We start from the raw sequence: 19,337 nt of genomic DNA on the forward strand, positions 1-19,337 counted from the left end.
ATTACACCTCTGTCCTCTCTATAGATACATAGTGATATATCCTGCAGATTATTACACCTCTGACCTCTCTATAGATACATAGTGATATATCCTGCAGATTATTACACCTCTGACCTCTCTATAGATACATAGTGATATATCCTGCAGATTATTACACCTCTTACCTCTCTATAGATACATAGTGATATATCCTGCAGATTATTACACCTCTGACCTCTATAGATACATAGTGATATATCCTGCAGACTATTACACCTCTGTCCTCTCTATAGATACATAGTGATATATCCTGCAGACTATTACACCTCTGACCTCTCTATAGATACATAGTGATATATCCTGCAGATTATTACACCTCTGACCTCTCTATAGATACATAGTGGTATATCCTGCAGATTATCACACCACTGACCTCTCTAGAAATCTGCAGATCATCGCTCTGTTCACTTCATAGTTTGAAAGAAACATCAAATGTTAGTGTCCTACTTTTATATTATTTTATTACTTAAACATGCTGAAATATCCCAAAAATGTGGTTATCCTATAAGAGTCCACAGTGAAGTCTGGAGATGTGAGAAGTGGCCAAGGCTCAGGAGAATAAGGGTTAAACTTTGGGGCGCCCCTTGGTCAGTGTTGTCATAAAATGGGGCTGGCGTCTGTCATAAATAAGTTAACCAGCCATCTGCAACCTGTGACAGGCAGACAGGGAATGCTGATCATTGTAGTTCCACAGCAGATGGAGGGTCCAGGATGCAGACAATTGATATGAATGATTCGCTTACATGGGACTGCACCAGGGATTTCTGAATATTCTGTAGGTGCCAAAAAACAACCACTAGATGGCAGCAAAGTCCTAGAGGGAATTGAGGATGACACAAGGAGCTCTGCAGTAGGCTGCGTCTTCCTACAACAGTGCTTCCCAACCAATGTGCCTCCAGCTGTTGCAAAACTACAACTCCCAGCATGCCCGGACAGCCTTTGGCTGTCCGGGCATGCTGGGAGTTGTAGTTTTGCAACAGCTGGAAGCACCCTGGTTGGGAAGCACTCTCTTGGAGACATGTCAAAAGTTTTGATCCCGACGCATCTCTTTCTCATACAGAAGATTCCTCAGGGGACATGAGTTTATCACAACTGCAGTCTGATGGGATATGTAACAACTAGGACAGCCAAATAGTCTGTTGTGCTCTTATAGTGGGAGATTTATTAAAACCTGTGCAGAGGAAAAGTTGCCCAGAGCAACCAATCAGATCGCTTCTTTCATTTTTAACAAGGCCTCTTCAAAATGAAAGAAGTGATCTGATTGGTTGCTATCGGCAGCTATTCCTCTGCACAGGTTTTGATAAATCTCCCCAATAGTGAGGGGATTCAACCAGTGTTTCCCAACCAATGTGGCTCCAGGTATTGCAAAACTACAATTCCCAGCATGCCCGGACAGCCGTTGGCTGATTTTCGGCTGTCAGGGCATGCTGGGAGTTGTAGTTTTGCAACAGCTGGGGGCATCCTGGTCAGGAAATACTGCTCTCGTTGTTTCAAAACCTAGTCTTCGGCTGTCCGGGCATGCTGAGAGTTGTAGTTTTGCAACAGCTGGAGGAACGCTGCTTAGGAAACACTGCTCTTGCTGTTGCAAAACCAAATTTTTGGCTCTCCGGGCATTCTGGGAGTTGTAGTTTTGAAACAGCTGGAGGCACACTAGTCAGGATACACTGCTCTCGTTGTTGCAAAACCTAGTCTTCAGCTGTCCGGGCATGCTGGGAGTAGTAGTTTTGCAATAGCTGGAGGCACACTGGTTGGGGAACACTGTCCTACAACATTGATGGACTATCCGAATCGGGAGGAAGGAGCCCCCATTGTTATGTGAAGACCCCAACATCAGTATAGCAAAGGTGTCAAATTAGCTGCATGTTTCGAGTGGTTCATGGGTTGTTGGTTTGGTCCATTGTGATGGTCGATGACAAGTGCAGGTTAGGATACAGGGAGCATGCCTTGATATAAGGGTAAGGACCCCCAGACGGTCTACACATGCCGGCAAACCAGACTACAGCTGCCATTACAGAGCTGCCATAAAGTCGCCTTCATATTGTAGTGCACAAAAGTCTCTCATCTATCAGATTGACTATACCCAGGAGAGTATGTACAGGGCGGCCAGTGGGTATTCTGCCTGAGGATGGCATCGGCCACTCACGCAAGCATTCATATAAATTAAGGGTGGGGTGGGGGGGGGGGATAGGTAATGTTTGGGGGACTGTAGATATAATGCCCCATTTATTTTATCCGGCTCGTCCCTTATAGAAAAGGAAGTGCAGAATCAGTATAAGAGGTCGGAGGCAACATGATCATGGGCTGGGGTCCTGCTTCCTCTTCTGAAACCGACGAAACTTGTTCTGAATGGCCAGTGCCGCTTTTTCTGTCTCTGGAGCATTCAGGTCAATGTCAACCTCCTCCTCCACCTTCTCTGAGTTACCAGCTTTATCTGTGAAGAAGTCAGATCGGAGAACATCATTATAATGCTGCCCCCTATATACAAGGATATAACTACTATAATACTGCCCCCTATATACAAGAATATAACTACTATAACACTGCTCCCTATATACAAGAATATAACTACTATAATACTGCTCCTATATATAAGAATATAACTACTATAATACTGCTCCTATATACAAGAATATAACTACTATAATACTGCTCCTATATATAAGAATATAACTACTATAATACTGCTCCTCTATATAAGAATATAACTACTATAATACTGCTCCTATATACAAGAATATAACTACTATAATACTGCCCCTATATACAAGAATATAACTACTATAATACTGGTTCTATATACAAGAATATAATTACTATAATACTGCTCCTATATACAAGAATATAACTACTATAATAATGCTCCTATATACAAGAATATAACTACTATAATACTGCCCCCTATATACAAGAATATAACTACTATAATACTGCTCCTATATACAAGAATATAACTACTATAATACTGCCTCCTATAAACAAGAATATAACTACTATAATACTGCTACTATATACAAGAATATAACTACTATAATAATGCCCCTATATACAAGAATATAACTACTATAATACTGCCCCTATATACAAGAATATAACTACTATAATACTGCTCCTATATACAAGAATATAACTACTATAATACTGCTCCTATATACAAGAATATAACTACTATAATAATACTCTCTATATACAGGAATATAACTACTATAATACTGCTCCTATATACAAGAATATAACTACTATAATACTGCTCCTATATACAAGAATATAACTACTATAATACTGCTCCTATATACAAGAATATAACTACTATAATACTGCTCCTATATACAAGAATATAACTACTATAATACTGCCTCCTATATACAAGAATATACCTACTATAATACTGCTCCTATATACAAGAATATAACTACTATAATACTGCTCCTATATACAAGAATATAACTACTATAATACTGCTCCTATATACAAGAATATAACTACTATAATACTGCTCCTATATACAAGAATATAACTACTATAATACTGCTCCTATATACAAGAATATAACTACTATAATACTGCCTCCTATAAACAAGAATATAACTACTATAATACTGCTACTATATACAAGAATATAACTACTATAATAATGCCCCTATATACAAGAATATAACTACTATAATACTGCCCCTATATACAAGAATATAACTACTATAATACTGCTCCTATATACAAGAATATAACTACTATAATACTGCTCCTATATACAAGAATATAACTACTATAATAATACTCTCTATATACAGGAATATAACTACTATAATACTGCTCCTATATACAAGAATATAACTACTATAATACTGCCCCTATATACAAGAATATAACTACTATAATACTGCCCCTATATACAAGAATATAACTACTATAATAATACTCTCTATATACAGGAATATAACTACTATAATACTGCTCCTATATACAAGAATATAACTACTATAATACTACCTCCTATATACAAGAATATAACTACTATAATACTGCCTCCTATATACAAGAATATAACTACTATAATACTGCTCCTGTATACAAGAATATAACTATGTAAAGAATGAAGAGATGTCCAGCGCAGATTCCAAGCAATACGAAACAATTTATTCAGCAGTAACACGACATGATGACAGGTAGGTGACGCGTTTCAGCCACAATCTGCGGCCTTAGTCATATGACTAAGGCCGCAGATTGTGGCTGAAACGCGTCACCTACCTGTCATCATGTCGTGTTACTGCTGAATAAATTGTTTCGTATTGCTTGGAATCTGCGCTGGACATCTCTTCATTCTTTACATAGTTATATTCTTGTATTATTATACGAGTTGTGGTTCAGTCTCGTCCGAGACGCAGAAAGGGCGTACGAGTGAGCTGTGCCTAACACTTTGGACTTTTTAAGAATATAACTACTATAATACTGCCTCCTATATACAAGAATATAACTACTATAATACTGCCTCCTATATACAAGAATATATCTACTATAATACTGCTCCTATATACAAGAATATAACTACTATAATACTGCTCCTATATACAAGAATATAACTACTATAATACTGCCTCCTATATACAAGAATATAACTACTATAATACTCCTCCTATATACAAGAATATAACTACTATAATACTGCTCCTATATACAAGAATATAACTACTATAATGCTGCTCCTATATACAAGAATATAACTACTATAATACTGCTCCTATATACAAGAATATAACTACTATTATACTGCCCCTATATACAAGAATATAACTACTATAATACTGCTCCTATCTACAAGAATATAACTACTATAATACTGCTCCTATATACAAGAATATAACTAGTATAATACTGCCTCCTATATACAAGAATATAACTACTATAATACTGCTCCTATATACAAGAATATAACTACTATAATACTGCTCCTATATACAAGAATATAACTACTATAATACTGCTCCTATATACAAGAATATAACTACTATAATACTGCTCTTATATACAAGAATATAACTACTATAATACTGCCCCCTATATACAAGAATATAACTACTATAATACTGCTCCTATCTACAAGAATATAACTACTATAATACTGCTCCTATATACAAGAATATAACTACTATAATACTGCTCCTATATACAAGAATATAACTACTATAATACTGCTCCTATATACAAGAATATAACTACTATAATACTGCTCCTATATACAAGAATATATCTACTATAATACTGCTCCTATATACAAGAATATAACTACTATAATACTGCTCCTATATACAAGAAAATAACTACTATAATACTGCCTCCTATATACAGGAATATAACTACTATAATACTGCTCCTATATACAAGAATATAACTACTATAATACTGCCTCCTATATACAAGAATATAACTACTATAATACTGCCCCTATATACAAGAATATAACTACTATAATACTGCTCCTATATACAAGAATATAACTACTATAATACTGCTCCTATATACAAGAATATAACTACTATAATACTGCCCCTATATACAAGAATATACTACTATAATACTGCCCCTATATACAAGAATATAACTACTATAATACTGCCCCTATATACAAGAATATAACTACTATAATACTGCTCCTATATACAAGAATATAACTACTATAATACTGCTCCTATATACAAGAATATATCTACTATAATACTGCTCCTATATACAAGAATATAACTACTATAATACTGCCCCTATATACAAGAAAATAACTACTATAATACTGCCTCCTATATACAGGAATATAACTACTATAATACTGCTCCTATATACAAGAATATAACTACTATAATACTGCCTCCTATATACAAGAATATAACTACTATAATACTGCCCCTATATACAAGAATATAACTACTATAATACTGCTCCTATATACAAGAATATAACTACTATAATACTGCTCCTATATACAAGAATATAACTACTATAATACTGCCCCCTATATACAAGAATATAACTACTATAATACTGCTCCTATCTACAAGAATATAACTACTATAATACTGCTCCTATATACAAGAATATAACTACTATAATACTGCTCCTATATACAAGAATATAACTACTATAATACTGCTCCTATATACAAGAATATAACTACTATAATACTGCTCCTATATACAAGAATATATCTACTATAATACTGCTCCTATATACAAGAATATAACTACTATAATACTGCTCCTATATACAAGAAAATAACTACTATAATACTGCCTCCTATATACAGGAATATAACTACTATAATACTGCTCCTATATACAAGAATATAACTACTATAATACTGCCTCCTATATACAAGAATATAACTACTATAATACTGCCCCTATATACAAGAATATAACTACTATAATACTGCTCCTATATACAAGAATATAACTACTATAATACTGCTCCTATATACAAGAATATAACTACTATAATACTGCCCCTATATACAAGAATATACTACTATAATACTGCCCCTATATACAAGAATATAACTACTATAATACTGCCCCTATATACAAGAATATAACTACTATAATACTGCTCCTATATACAAGAATATAACTACTATAATACTGCTCCTATATACAAGAATATACCTACTATAATACTGCCCCTATATACAAGAATATAACTACTATAATACTGCCCCTATATACAAGAATATAACTACTATAATACCGCCCCTATATACCAGAATATAACTCTCATACAGTAGACATATCTCACCCTTTTCCTCATTCATGGCGGCCGGGTTTGGAGATGGAATCTCACTTTTGGCTCGTAGCTGGAAAAGAGAAACAAGAGACATAATGTGGAGAGAAGCCATAATGATCCCATCATCCTCTTCCCCTTATAGAGTGTGATCTGCAGGACGGGGACAGGTCATTCAGGGGGTATATTCATCTTATTCTGTACTGTGCGGCTCTATGAGCAGATCCATAGCCCGGGGGGGGGAACCACCATCTGTGAAGCTCTTGGTCTCCGGTTATACATGGACTTTGCCTGAAGGTACTGGATTGGCCTCCATTTTGCCGTAGACAGTGACAGAGAGGAGGCTGGGAGGTGACAGATGCTCTTCATCATATTCTAAAGATGATGGGCCCCCTGGGGCCCAACGAGGATGAGAAGACAGTGACATGCCTATGAATATGTCCTCAGGGGACTGATTTAGGGAACACATTTTGTCTGTTAGGGTCTCTGGTGTTGATGATGTCACTTATCTAGGACAGACCCGGCCATATGTCTCCTCCTCCCATGTGTGATCAGAGCCTAAAAGATCCGGGCCTCAAAATGATGACAGGAGATCCTCAGGCAGGATCAGCAGATCACAACGTCAGATCATCATCCAGTCAGGATCAGCAGATCATTACATCGGATCCTTATCCAGTCAGGATCAGCAGATCACAACGTCAGAACCTCATCCAGTCAGGATCAGCAGATCACAACGTCAGATCATCATCCAGTCAGGATCAGCAGATCATTACATCGGATCCTTATCCAGTCAGGATCAGCAGATCACAACGTCAGAACCTCATCCAGTCAGGATCAGCAGATCACAATGTCAGATTATAATGTTGTTTATATGTAAAACATCTGGATGATGACAACGTTGTGTACCCTTATAAAGATGAGGCTGTAATTTCCATCATAGGTTATAACCTCAACTATGAGAGACAGAATGAGAAAAATCCATAAAATCACATTGTCTGATTTATAAAGAATTTATTTACAAATTATGGTGGAAAATAAATATTTGGTAGATAAGAAAAGTTCATCTCAATACTTTGTTATATCCCCTTTGTTGGTAATGACAGAGGTCACATGTTTTCTGTCTTCACAAGGTTCTCACACTGCTGCTGGTATTTTGGCCCATTCCTCCATGCAGATCTCCTCTAGAGCAGTGATGTTTTGGGGCTGTCGCTGGGCAACATGGAGTTTCAACTCCCTCCAAAGGTTTTCTATGGGGTTGAGATCTGGAGACTGACTAGGCCACTCCAGGACCTTGAAATGCTTCTTATGAAGCCACTCCTTCATTGCCCAGGCGGTGTGTTTGGGATCATTGTCATGCTGAAAGACCCAGCCACGTTTCATCTTCAATGCCCTCGCTGATGGAAGGAGGTTTTCACTCAAAATCTCACGATACATGGTCCCATTCATTCTTTCCTTTACATGGATCAGTCGTCCTGGTCACTTAGCAGAAAAACAGCCCCAAAGCCTGATGTTTCCACCCCCATGATTCACAGTAGGTAATGTGTTCTTTGGATGCAACTCAGCATTCTTTCTCCTCCAAACACGACAAGTTGAGTTTTTACCAAAAAGTTCTACTTTGGTTCCATCTGACCATATGACATTCTCCCAATCCTCTTCGGGATCATCCAAATACTCTCTAGCAAACTTCAGATGGGCCAAGACATGTACTGGCTTAAGCAGGGGGACACGTCTGGCACTGCATGATTTGAGTCCCTGGTGGCGTAGTGTGTTACTGATGGTAGCCTTTGTTTCTTTGGTCCCAACTCTCTGCAGGTCATTCACTAGGTCCCCCCATGTAGTTCTGGGATTTTGTTCACCGTTCTTGTGATCATTTTGACACCACGGGGTGAGATCCTGCGTGGAGCCTCAGAAGGAGGGAGATTATCAGTGGTCTTGTATGTCTTCCATTTTCTAATAATTGCTCCCACAGTTGATTTCTTCACACCAAGCTGTTAGCCTATTGCAGATTCAGTCTTCCCAGCATGGTGCAGGTCTACAATTTTGTTTCTGGTGTCCTTCGACAGCTCTTTGGTCTTGGCCATAGTGGAGTTTGGAGTGTGACTGTTTGAGGTTGTGGACAGGTGTCTTTTATACTGATAACAAGTTCAAACAGGAGCCATTAATACATGTAACGAGTGGAGGACAGAGGAGACTCTTAAAGGGGTACCCCAGCCCTAATACATCTTATCCCCTATCCAAAGGATAGGGGATAAGATGTCTGATTGCAGGGGTCCCACCTGTCATTCAACACTCCGCAGTGCTGGAGGCTCCGAGTGTGTAGCATAATGACCACGGGGCCAGAGTATCGTGACATCACGACTCCGCCCCTGTGTGACATCATGCCCCGCCCCCTCAATGCAAGTCTATGGAAGGGAGCGTGACTGCCATGTTCCACACTCGGAGCCTCCATCGCTGCGGAGAGCTTGGGTGCTGAATGACAAGATTGTGGGGGGTCCCCAGCAGGTGGGACCCCCACAATCAGACATCTTGTCCCCTATTCTTTGGATAGGGGATAAGATGTATTAGGGCCGGAGTACCCCTTTAAAGAAGAAGTTACAAATCTTGGTTGTTTGTACGTGACCAAATACTTATTTTCCACCATAATTTGCAAATTAATTCTTTAAAAATCAGACAATGTGATTTTATGGATTTTTTCTCATTCTGTCTCTCATAGTTGAGGTTATAACCTATGATGGAAATTACAGCCTCATCTTTAAAAGGGGGAGAACTTGTACAATTGGGGGCTGACTAAATACTTTTTTGCCCCACTGTAGATGTTTCCTGTAGGACATTATCTGGACAGACTTGCTAACCCATCACCACTATGAGTGATCATCAATAACCCGCTCTATCAGTATTTCGCAGTATAAGTGCTCCCTGTGTCTTCCGTTTATTAACAAGCATTAACCTGTTGTGTGCCGGCGTGGCTGACCAGAACCGCAACTCTGGGTGCACTGAAGATTTACCTACTGAATTAGGTTCCCATAAAGGGGACCTCCACCTTATAGACTTCTGCGACTCACCATGGTCTTAGAGGGCAACTTAAAAAGATGTTAGCAGAGCTGGGTGACAACCTGGGGAGGGCTGGTAATGACGGCAATTTAAGTTGACACCCAGCTTTCTCAGGCACAGATATAGCTAAGAAGGATAATCTAACTGAGAAATGTATTAAATCTCTAAGTTCTGAGGACAATGACAAATCTCCGTCCGCTGAGGCCATGAGGGACTCATCATGTAAGTAACGCTCCGGGCCCTAGGAGACGGCGCTGACAAGATTAATGGAAAATCCTCATTTAATAATGGAAGATTCACGTGTGTCCTGAGGTCTCAGACATACTTAAAAGGAAGACCAGTGAGGTGAGGAGGGGCAGAGAGGACAGGAGGAGGCGAGGAGGGGCAGAGGGGACAGGAGGAGCAGAGAGGACAGGAGGAGGCGAGGAGGGGCAGAGGGGACAGGAGGAGGGGCAGAGGGGACAGGAGGAGGGGCAGAGGGGACAGGAGGAGGGGCAGAGGGGACAGGAGGAGGGGCAGAGGGGACAGGAGGAGGTGAGGAGGGGCAGAGGGGACAGGAGGATGCGAGGAGGGGACAGGAGGAGGCAAGGAGGGGCAGAGGGGACAGGAGGAGGCGAGGAGGGGACAGGAGGAGGCGAGGAGGGGACAGGAGGAGGCGAGGAGGGGCAGAGGGGACAGGAGGATACGAGGAGGGACAGAGGGGACAGGAGGAGGGGCAGAGGGGACAGGAGGAGGTGAGGAGGGGACAGGAGGATGCGAGGAGGGGACAGGAGGAGGCGAGGAGAGGCAGAGGGGACAAGATGAGGTGAGGAGGGGCAGAGGGGACAGAAGGAGGCGAGGAGGGGCAGAGGGGACAGGAAGAGGTGAGGAGAGGCAGGAGGAGGCGAGAAGGGGCAGAGGGGACAGGATGAGGCGAGGAGGGGAGAGGGGACTGTAGGAGGCAAGGAGGGGTAGAGGGGACCGGAGGAGACGAGGAGGGGCAGAGGGGACAGGAGGAGGGGCAGAGGGGACAGGAGGAGGGGCAGAGGGGACAGGAGGAGGTGAGGAGGGGTAGAGGGGACAGGAGGAGGCGAGGAGGGGACAGGAGGAGGCGAGGAGGGACAGAGGGGACAGGAGGAGGGGCAGAGGGGACAGGAGGAGGCGAGGAGGGGACAGGAGGAGGCGAGGAGGGGACAGGAGGAGGGGCAGAGGGGACAGGAGGAGGGGCAGAGGGGACAGGAAGAGGTGAGGAGGGGACAGGAGGATGCGAGGAGGGGACAGGAGGAGGCGAGGAGGGGCAGAGGGGACAAGATGAGGTGAGGAGGGGCAGAGGGGACAGAAGGAGGCGAGGAGGGGCAGAGGGGACAGAAGGAGGCGAGGAGGGGCAGAGGGGACAGGAAGAGGTGAGGAGAGGCAGGAGGAGGCGAGAAGGGGCAGAGGGGACAGGATGAGGCGAGGAGGGGAGAGGGGACTGTAGGAGGCAAGGAGGGGTAGAGGGGACCGGAGGAGACGAGGAGGGGCAGAGGGGACAGGAGGAGGGGCAGAGGGGACAGGAGGAGGGGCAGAGGGGACAGGAGGAGGTGAGGAGGGGTAGAGGGGACAGGAGGAGGCGAGGAGGGGACAGGAGGAGGCGAGGAGGGACAGAGGGGACAGGAGGAGGGGCAGAGGGGACAGGAGGAGGCGAGGAGGGGACAGGAGGAGGCGAGGAGGGGACAGGAGGAGGGGCAGAGGGGACAGGAGGAGGGGCAGAGGGGACAGGAGGAGGTGAGGAGGGGCAGAGGGGACAGGAGGAGGCGAGGAGGGGACAGGAGGAGGGGCAGAGGGGACAGGAGGAGGGGCAGAGGGGACAGGAGGATGCGAGGAGGGGACAGGGGACAGGAGGAGGGGCAGAGGGGACAGGAGGAGGGGCAGAGGGGACAGGAGGAGGCGAGGAGGGGACAGGAGGAGGCGAGGAGGGGACAGGAGGAGGCGAGGAGGAGGGGCAGAGGGGACAGGAGGATGCGAGGAGGGGACAGGAGGAGGCGAGGAGGGGACAAGATGAGGTGAGGAGGGGCAGAGGGGACAGAAGGAGGCGAGGAGGGGCAGAGGGGACAGGAGGAGGGGCAGAGAGGACAGGAAGAGGTGAGCAAGGCACAGGAGGAGGCGAGGAGGGGACAGGAAGAGGTGAGGAGAGGCAGGAGGAGGCGAGAAGGGGCAGAGGGGACAGGATGAGGCGAGGAAGGGAGAGGGGGCAGGAGGAGGTGAGAAGTGCAGAGGGGACTGTAGGAGGCAAGGAGGGGTAGAGGGGACCGGAGGAGACGAGGAGGGGCAGAGGGGACAGGAGGAGGCAAGGAGGGGCAGAGGGGACAGGAGGAGGCGAGGAGGGGCCGAGAGGACAGGAGGAGGTGAGGAGGGGTAGAGGGGACAGGAGGAGGCGAGGAGGGGCAGAGGGGACAGGAGGAGGCGAGGAGGGGCAGAGGGGACAGGAGGAGGCGAGGTGGGGCAGAGGGGACAGGAGGAGGCGAGAAGGGGCAGAGGGGACAGGAGGAGGCGAGGAGGGGCAGAGGGGACAGGAGAAGGCGAGGAGGGGCAGAGGGGACAGGAGGAGGCGAGGAGGGGCCGAGGGGACAGGAGGAGGCGAGGAGGGGCCGAGGGGACAGGAGGAGGTAAGGAGGGGCAGAGGGGACAGGAGGAGGCAAGGATGGGCAGAGGGGACAGGAGGAAGCAAGGAGAGGCAAAGGGGACAGGAAGAGGTGAGGAGGGGTAGAGGGGACAGGAAGAGGTGAGGAGGGGTAGAGGGTACAGGAAGAGGTGAGGAGGGGCAGAGGGAACAGGTGGAGGCAAGAAGGGACAGTAGGAGGCGAGGAGGGGCAGAGGGGACAGGAGGAGGCAAGGAGGGGCCGAGGGGACAGGAGGAGGTGAGGAGGGGCAGAGGGGACAGGAGGAGGGGCAGTGAGGGGACAGGATGAGGTGGAGAAGGGGCAGGGGGACAGGATGGGGCAAGGAGAGGCAGGAGGGACAGAGAGGGGACAAGATGAAGGGTAGGGAGGGCAGAGAGGGGACAGGTTGAAGGGTAGGGAGGGCAGAGAGAGGACAGGATGAGGTGCAGGGAGTACAGAGAGGGGACAGGATGAGGGGCAGGGAGGACAGAAAGGGGACAGGATGAGGGCAGAGAGGAAGAGGGGACAGGATGAGGTGCAGGGAGGACAGGATGAAGGGCAGGGAGGACAGGATGAGGTGCAGGGAGTACAGAGAGGGGACAGGATGAGGGGCAGGGAGGACAGAAAGGGGACAGGATGAGGGCAGAGAGGAAGAGGGGACAGGATGAGGGGCAGGGAGGACAGGATGAAGGGCAGGGAGGACAGGATGAGGTGCAGGGAGTACAGAGAGGGGACAGGATGAGGGGCAGGGAGGACAGAGAGGGGACAGGATGGGGGGCAGAGAGGGGACATGATGAGGGGCAGGGAGGACAGAGAGGGGACGGCAGATGATGAGATATTACTACTACAGAGCTTATTCATCCCATAGAATGACCCACCACATTCAGGTTATGAATACTGTGAACTTTCTGTGACCCCCATATACTCCTCTGAGGACAAGCTACTCATATACAGCCCCTCCCTACAGTGGGTAAGGTACCAGTTGGCGGGCACAAGTGATCCGCAATGCGGCCCATCCAACACTGGCACCTGACATGGGGTTACTGGGAGGTGATGACACTGCGGAGGAATCTCATCACACAGGAGTATATGTCTCCATTACCATTTACCACCCCATGGTTTCTTACTCCATCACTTTATTGGTTGTTGTAGCATTAGAAAGGACGAGAGATGGAAAGGTTTCCTGAGCGATAAACCTGAGAGTACTGGAGGATTATAATCTCATCCTATCCTATATAAAATGCATTCGGAAGGTCTACAGATCCCTACAGTGATCATGGTGGGGGCAGCATCATGTCTGGAGGAAACCAGGCACTGCCCATCACCTGCCCAATACCATCCCTACAGTGATCATGGTGGGGGCAGCATCATGTCTGGAGGAGACCAGGCACTGCCCATCACCTGCCCAATACCATCCCTACAGTGATCATGGTGGGGGCAGCATCATGTCTGGGGGAAACCTGGCACTGCCCGTCACCTGCCCAATACCATCCCTACAGTGATCATGGTGGGGGCAGCATTATGTCTGGAGGAAACCAGGTACTACCCATCACCTGCTCAATACCATCCCTACAGTGATCATGGTGGGGGCAGCATCATGTCTGGAGGAAACCAGGTACTACCCATCACCTGCTCAATACCATCCCTACAGTGATCATGGTGGGGGCAGCATCATGTCTGGAGGAAACCAGGCACTGCCCATCACCTGCCCAATACCATCCCTACAGTGATCATGGTGGGGGCAGCATCATGTCTGGGGGAAACCAGGTACTGCCCATCACCTGCCCAATACCATCCCTACAGTGATCATGGTGGGGGCAGCATCATGTCTGGAGGAAACCAGGTACTACCCATCACCTGCTCAATACCATCCCTACAGTGATCATGGTGGGGGCAGCATCATGTCTGGAGGAAACCAGGCACTGCCCATCACCTGCCCAATACCATCCCTACAGTGATCATGGTGGGGGCAGCATCATGTCTGGAGGAAACCAGGCACTGCCCATCACCTGCCCAATACCATCCCTACAGTGATCATGGTGGGGGCAGCATCATGTCTGGAGGAAACCAGGCACTGCCCATCACCTGCCGAATACCATCCCTACAGTGATCATGGTGGGGGCAGCATCATGTCTGGGGGAAACCAGGTACTGCCCATCACCTGCCCAATACCATCCCTACAGTGATCATGGTGGGGGCAGCATCATGTCTGGAGGAAACCAGGCACTGCCCATCACCTGCCGAATACCATCCCTACAGTGATCATGGTGGGGGCAGCATCATGTCTGGGGGAAACCAGGTACTGCCCATCACCTGCCCAATACCATCCCTACAGTGATCATGGTGGGGGCAGCATCATGTCTGGGGGAAACCAGGTACTGCCCATCACCTGCCCAATACTATCCCTACAGTGATCATGGTGGGGGCAGCATCATGTCTGGAGGAAACCAGATACTGCCCATCACCTGCCCAATACCATCCCTACAGTGATCATGGTGGGGGCAGCATCATGTCTGGGGGAACCAGGCACTGCCCATCACCTGCCCAATACCATCCCTACAGTGATCATGGTGGGGGCAGCATCATGTCTGGGGGAAACCAGGCACTGCCCATCACCTGCCCAATACCATCCCTATAGTGATCATGGTGGGGGCAGCATCATGTCTGGGGGAAACCAGGCACTGCCCATCACCTGCCCAATACCATCCCAACAGTGATCATGGTGGGGGTAGCATCATGTCTGGGGGAACCAGGCACTGCCCATCACCTGCCCAATACCATCCCTACAGTGATCATGGTGGGGGCAGCATCATGTCTGGGGGAAACCAGGCACTGCCCATCACCTGCCCAATACCATCCCTACAGTGATCATGGTGGGGGCAGCATCATGTCTGGGGGAACCAGGCACTACCCATCACCTGCCCAATATCATCCCTACAGTGATCATGGTGGGGGCAGCATCATGTCTGGAGGAAACCAGGTACTGCCCATCACCTGCCCAATACCATCCCTACAGTGATCACGGTGGGGGCAGCATCATGTCTGGGGGAAACCAGGCACTGCCCATCACCTGCCCAATACCATCTCTACAGTGATCATGGGGGCAGCATCATGTCTGGGGGAAACCAGGCACTGCCCATCACCTGCCCAATACCATCTCTACAGTGATCATGGGGGCAGCATCATGTCTGGGGGAAACCAGGCACTGCCCATCACCTGCCCAATACCATCCCTACAGTGATCATGGTGGGGGCAGCATCATGTCTGGGGGAAACCAGGCACTACCCATCACCTGCCCAATACCATCCCTACAGTGATCATGGGGGCAGCATCATGTCTGGGGGAAACCAGGTACTGCCCATCACCTGCCCAATACCATCACTACAGTGATCATGGTGGGGGGCAGCATCATGTCTGGGGGAAACCAGGCACTGCCCATCACCTGCCCAATACCATCTCTACAGTGATCATGGTGGGGGCAGCATCATGTCTGGGGGAAACCAGGTACTACCCATCACCTGCCCAATACCATCCCTACAGTGATCATGGTGGGGGCAGCATCATGTCTGGGGGAAACCAGGCACTGCCCATCACCTGCCCAATACCATCTCTACAGTGATCATGGTGGGGGGCAGCATCATGTCTGGAGGAAACCAGGCACTGCCCATCACCTGCCCAATACCATCACTACAGTGATCATGGTGGGGGGCAGCATCATGTCTGGGGGAAACCAGGCACTGCCCATCACCTGCCCAATACCATCCCTACAGTGATCATGGTGGGGGCAGCATCATGTCTGGAGGAAACCAGGCACTGCTCTTCACTGGCCCAATATCTTAGATACCAGCACATCTGTACCCCAGGCTGCTCTTCTGCAGATGGCTCTTTGTCTGGGTGTGAATGACATGTTGGGGGCTTCCTGTAGATAATTTGGAGGGTGACGTGTTCCTGTATAATCTACGTCTCAATTATTTTCTTCCTCCCCGGTTCTGGGTCTCTTGCCATGTGGAGCAGCTGTCGCTCGGTGCCACCCGCTCAGCTTTTACATACACATCCTAATTATCCTAAAAGCTTCCGCGTGGTGTTTCTGCCTCGGTGCCCACACTGAGGACCAACATTTCAGCTCTCGCCTCTCCCTGCCAGATGTACAATGTTACTCGCAGGCAATAAGGCACTCGATGGGGGAGAGCTGCTAGGTCACATGGCCCACAAATCACTCGCAGAAACTTTATAAAGAAGAATACAATGTTAGGGAACATTATGCTGTTGTCTTTATGAATAATATAATAGACAAAAAATCCCCTGAGAACAAATAGAGGATCCTGCGCTAGAATTATAGCTGAGCACACACGTAGTGATCCCTCAACTTACAATAGTTTCAACATACAATGGCTCTGATTTACTAAAGTCCAACTGACTTTTTTTCTCGGCTTATGCGCCTACATTTTTGTCGCACCATCCGTGCGACTAATTCTGCGCCCAAATTTTACACCGCACAACCTACACTTTTGAAAATACTCTGAGTGTTTTGTTTTTTTATTACAAGAAAATGGGCGTGGTTAACCAAGAAATGGGTGTGTTCCCGAAAAAAAGCAGAAATTTCTCAGAGTAATTCCAAAAGCACTCCTGAAAAAGTATGAGTTTGGCTCACAGAATAACCGACAGCAAAGAGGATGTGTAAAAACTACCAAAAGTGAGTGATTTTGGCAAAGGCACAGCTTAACGTGGTGGGGAGTGCTTATTCTATTTTCTTTTTTTTCCCCATTGTTTTACAGTTCTACACAAGGATTTTTAGAATATGCAATGCATTTTAAACTTTAAAATATGCCTTTATTTGTGTGTGTGTGTGTGTATATATATATATATATATATATATATATATATATATATATATATTTTTTTTTTTTTTTTGGGGGGGGGAGGGGGGTTAAACTCCTATATTAGATGGTCTAAGTCCATTACATTTTGTAAGTTCTATTTTGTTGCTTAATTCCCATTACATCTTGTGTTTTGCTTGTTTGGCACATGCTATTGACGATTTGTATTCTATACCCATGTTTTTTTTACCCGGAGTATGTCCGACACATTTCCCCGTGCGACACAAAAAAAAAAAAAAACATGTGATAGAAAATAAACCAACACGTGCGACACATTGGTAAATCAGCTCCCAGAAAAAGAGGAGTGAAATCTAAAACACTCCAGAAAGAACACTGATTTTAGTAAATCAGGGCCAATGTCTTTTCTGGACCATTGTAACTTGAAACCAGATTCAACATACAATGCTACGGACAGTCCAGATCTGTAAAACGTGTTGATGGCTGAAAGAACCGACCAATCAGAATGAGCATTCACTGGTAAAACACCTGTATTACTGAAGTGTATGCACTGACTGATGTTTGGTAGCGCCCCCTACAGTACAGGGAGGTATTACAGGTTCTGTACTCTTCACCTGTCCCAGGGTTAGCTGCTCCTTTGGACACCAGGTGAGGACAGCTCCATTTAACTTTTTTAGAGCACTGTGTACTAGGGATCAACCGATATCGTTTTTTTTTTAGGGCCGATACAGATACTCTGTGGAGGTTAGGGCCGATAGCTGATAACTTATACCGATATTCCGGTATAAGTTATCGGCTATTTACCCCCTGCGACACCGCTGCAGATCATTGATTTAAAGTGGGCGCTTTAAATCAATGTACTGCAGCGGCTTTTGCGGTGCCATAGGCCGCCACCGCCACCCGCCTCTCTCCCCCTGCCTGTCCGGGGGACCCGAGTCCTATCACCGCCACCACTCCCCCTACCGCACCGCCCCGGCCCCATTGCCTCCCCCATCCCCGGTTTTATAATTACCTGTTCCCGGGGTCCACTCTACATCTGGCTCCGGTGGTGTCCTCCTGAGTGGTCACTGTGTGCACTGACGGTGACGTCACGTGTCATTGCGCACAGCGTAACGCAGGACACAGCAGGAGCCAGAAGTAGCGTTGACCCCGGGCCCCAGGAACAGGTAATTATAAAACCGTGGATGGGGGAGGCAATGGGGCCGGGGCGGTGGGGGGTGCGACGCGGTGGGGTGGTGCGGCGGGTCAGGGGTCGCAGTGCATTATCGGCATATCGGCAAGGTAATTGCCGATGCCGATAATGCCCAAAATCGTGATTATCGGCCGATAATATCGGCCAAACTGATAATCGGTCGATCCCTACTGTGTACTGTACAGGACCCTGAAGAGGCTCCTGTCCTCTACATAGACAGTGATTACAGCTCTCAGCAGATCTTTATTACTTTTATATGTAAGGACTTGCTTTATCTGTATTTGTTACACAATTTGCTAATACTTAAAAGGGGTTATCCAGGAAAAAAACATTTTTTATTTATCAACTGGCTCCAGAAAGTTAAACAGATTTGTAAATTACCGTACTTCTATTAAAAAAATCTTAATCCTTTCAGTACTTATGAGCTTCTGAAGTTAAGGTTGTTCTTTACTAAAAAGGATGAAGATTTTTTAATAGAAGTAATTTACAAATCTGTTTAACTTTCTGGAGCCAGTTTACATATATCTAAAAAAGTTTTTTTCCTGGATAACCCCTTTAAACAGATTTGTAAATTACTTCTATTAAAAAATCTTAATCCTTTCAGTACTTATGAGCTGATGAAGTTGAGTTGTTCTTTTCTGTCTAAGTGCTCTCTGATGACACCTGTCTCGGGAACCGCCCAGTTTAGAAGCAAATCCTCATAGCAAACCTCTTCTACTCTGTGCAGTTCCCGAGACAAGCAGAGGTGTCAACAGAGAGCACTGTTGCCAGACAGAAAACAACAACTCAACTTCAGCAGCTGATAATTATTGAAAGGATTAAGATTTTTTAATAGAA

The 19,337-nt window shown here is 46.2% G+C and overlaps 1 protein-coding gene across 1 annotated transcript in view; it reads right to left on the bottom strand.

Moving 5' to 3' along the window:
• Positions 1-482: 482 nt before the first annotated feature.
• Positions 483-19,337, bottom strand: part of PCP4L1 (Purkinje cell protein 4 like 1) — a 52,013-nt gene continuing 33,158 nt past the window's right edge. Inside the window, exons 2-3 of the mRNA XM_056545036.1 lie at positions 6,820-6,877; positions 483-2,470 (exon numbers count right to left, since the gene is read on the bottom strand). Of these exons, the coding sequence (XP_056401011.1) occupies positions 2,334-2,470; positions 6,820-6,877 (195 nt within the window). The 3' untranslated portion in view covers positions 483-2,333. The remainder of the gene's footprint in view (positions 2,471-6,819; positions 6,878-19,337) is intronic.

This window comes from Hyla sarda, chromosome 11 (assembly GCF_029499605.1).
Source record: "Hyla sarda isolate aHylSar1 chromosome 11, aHylSar1.hap1, whole genome shotgun sequence".
Classification (NCBI taxonomy): Eukaryota; Metazoa; Chordata; class Amphibia; order Anura; family Hylidae; genus Hyla; species Hyla sarda.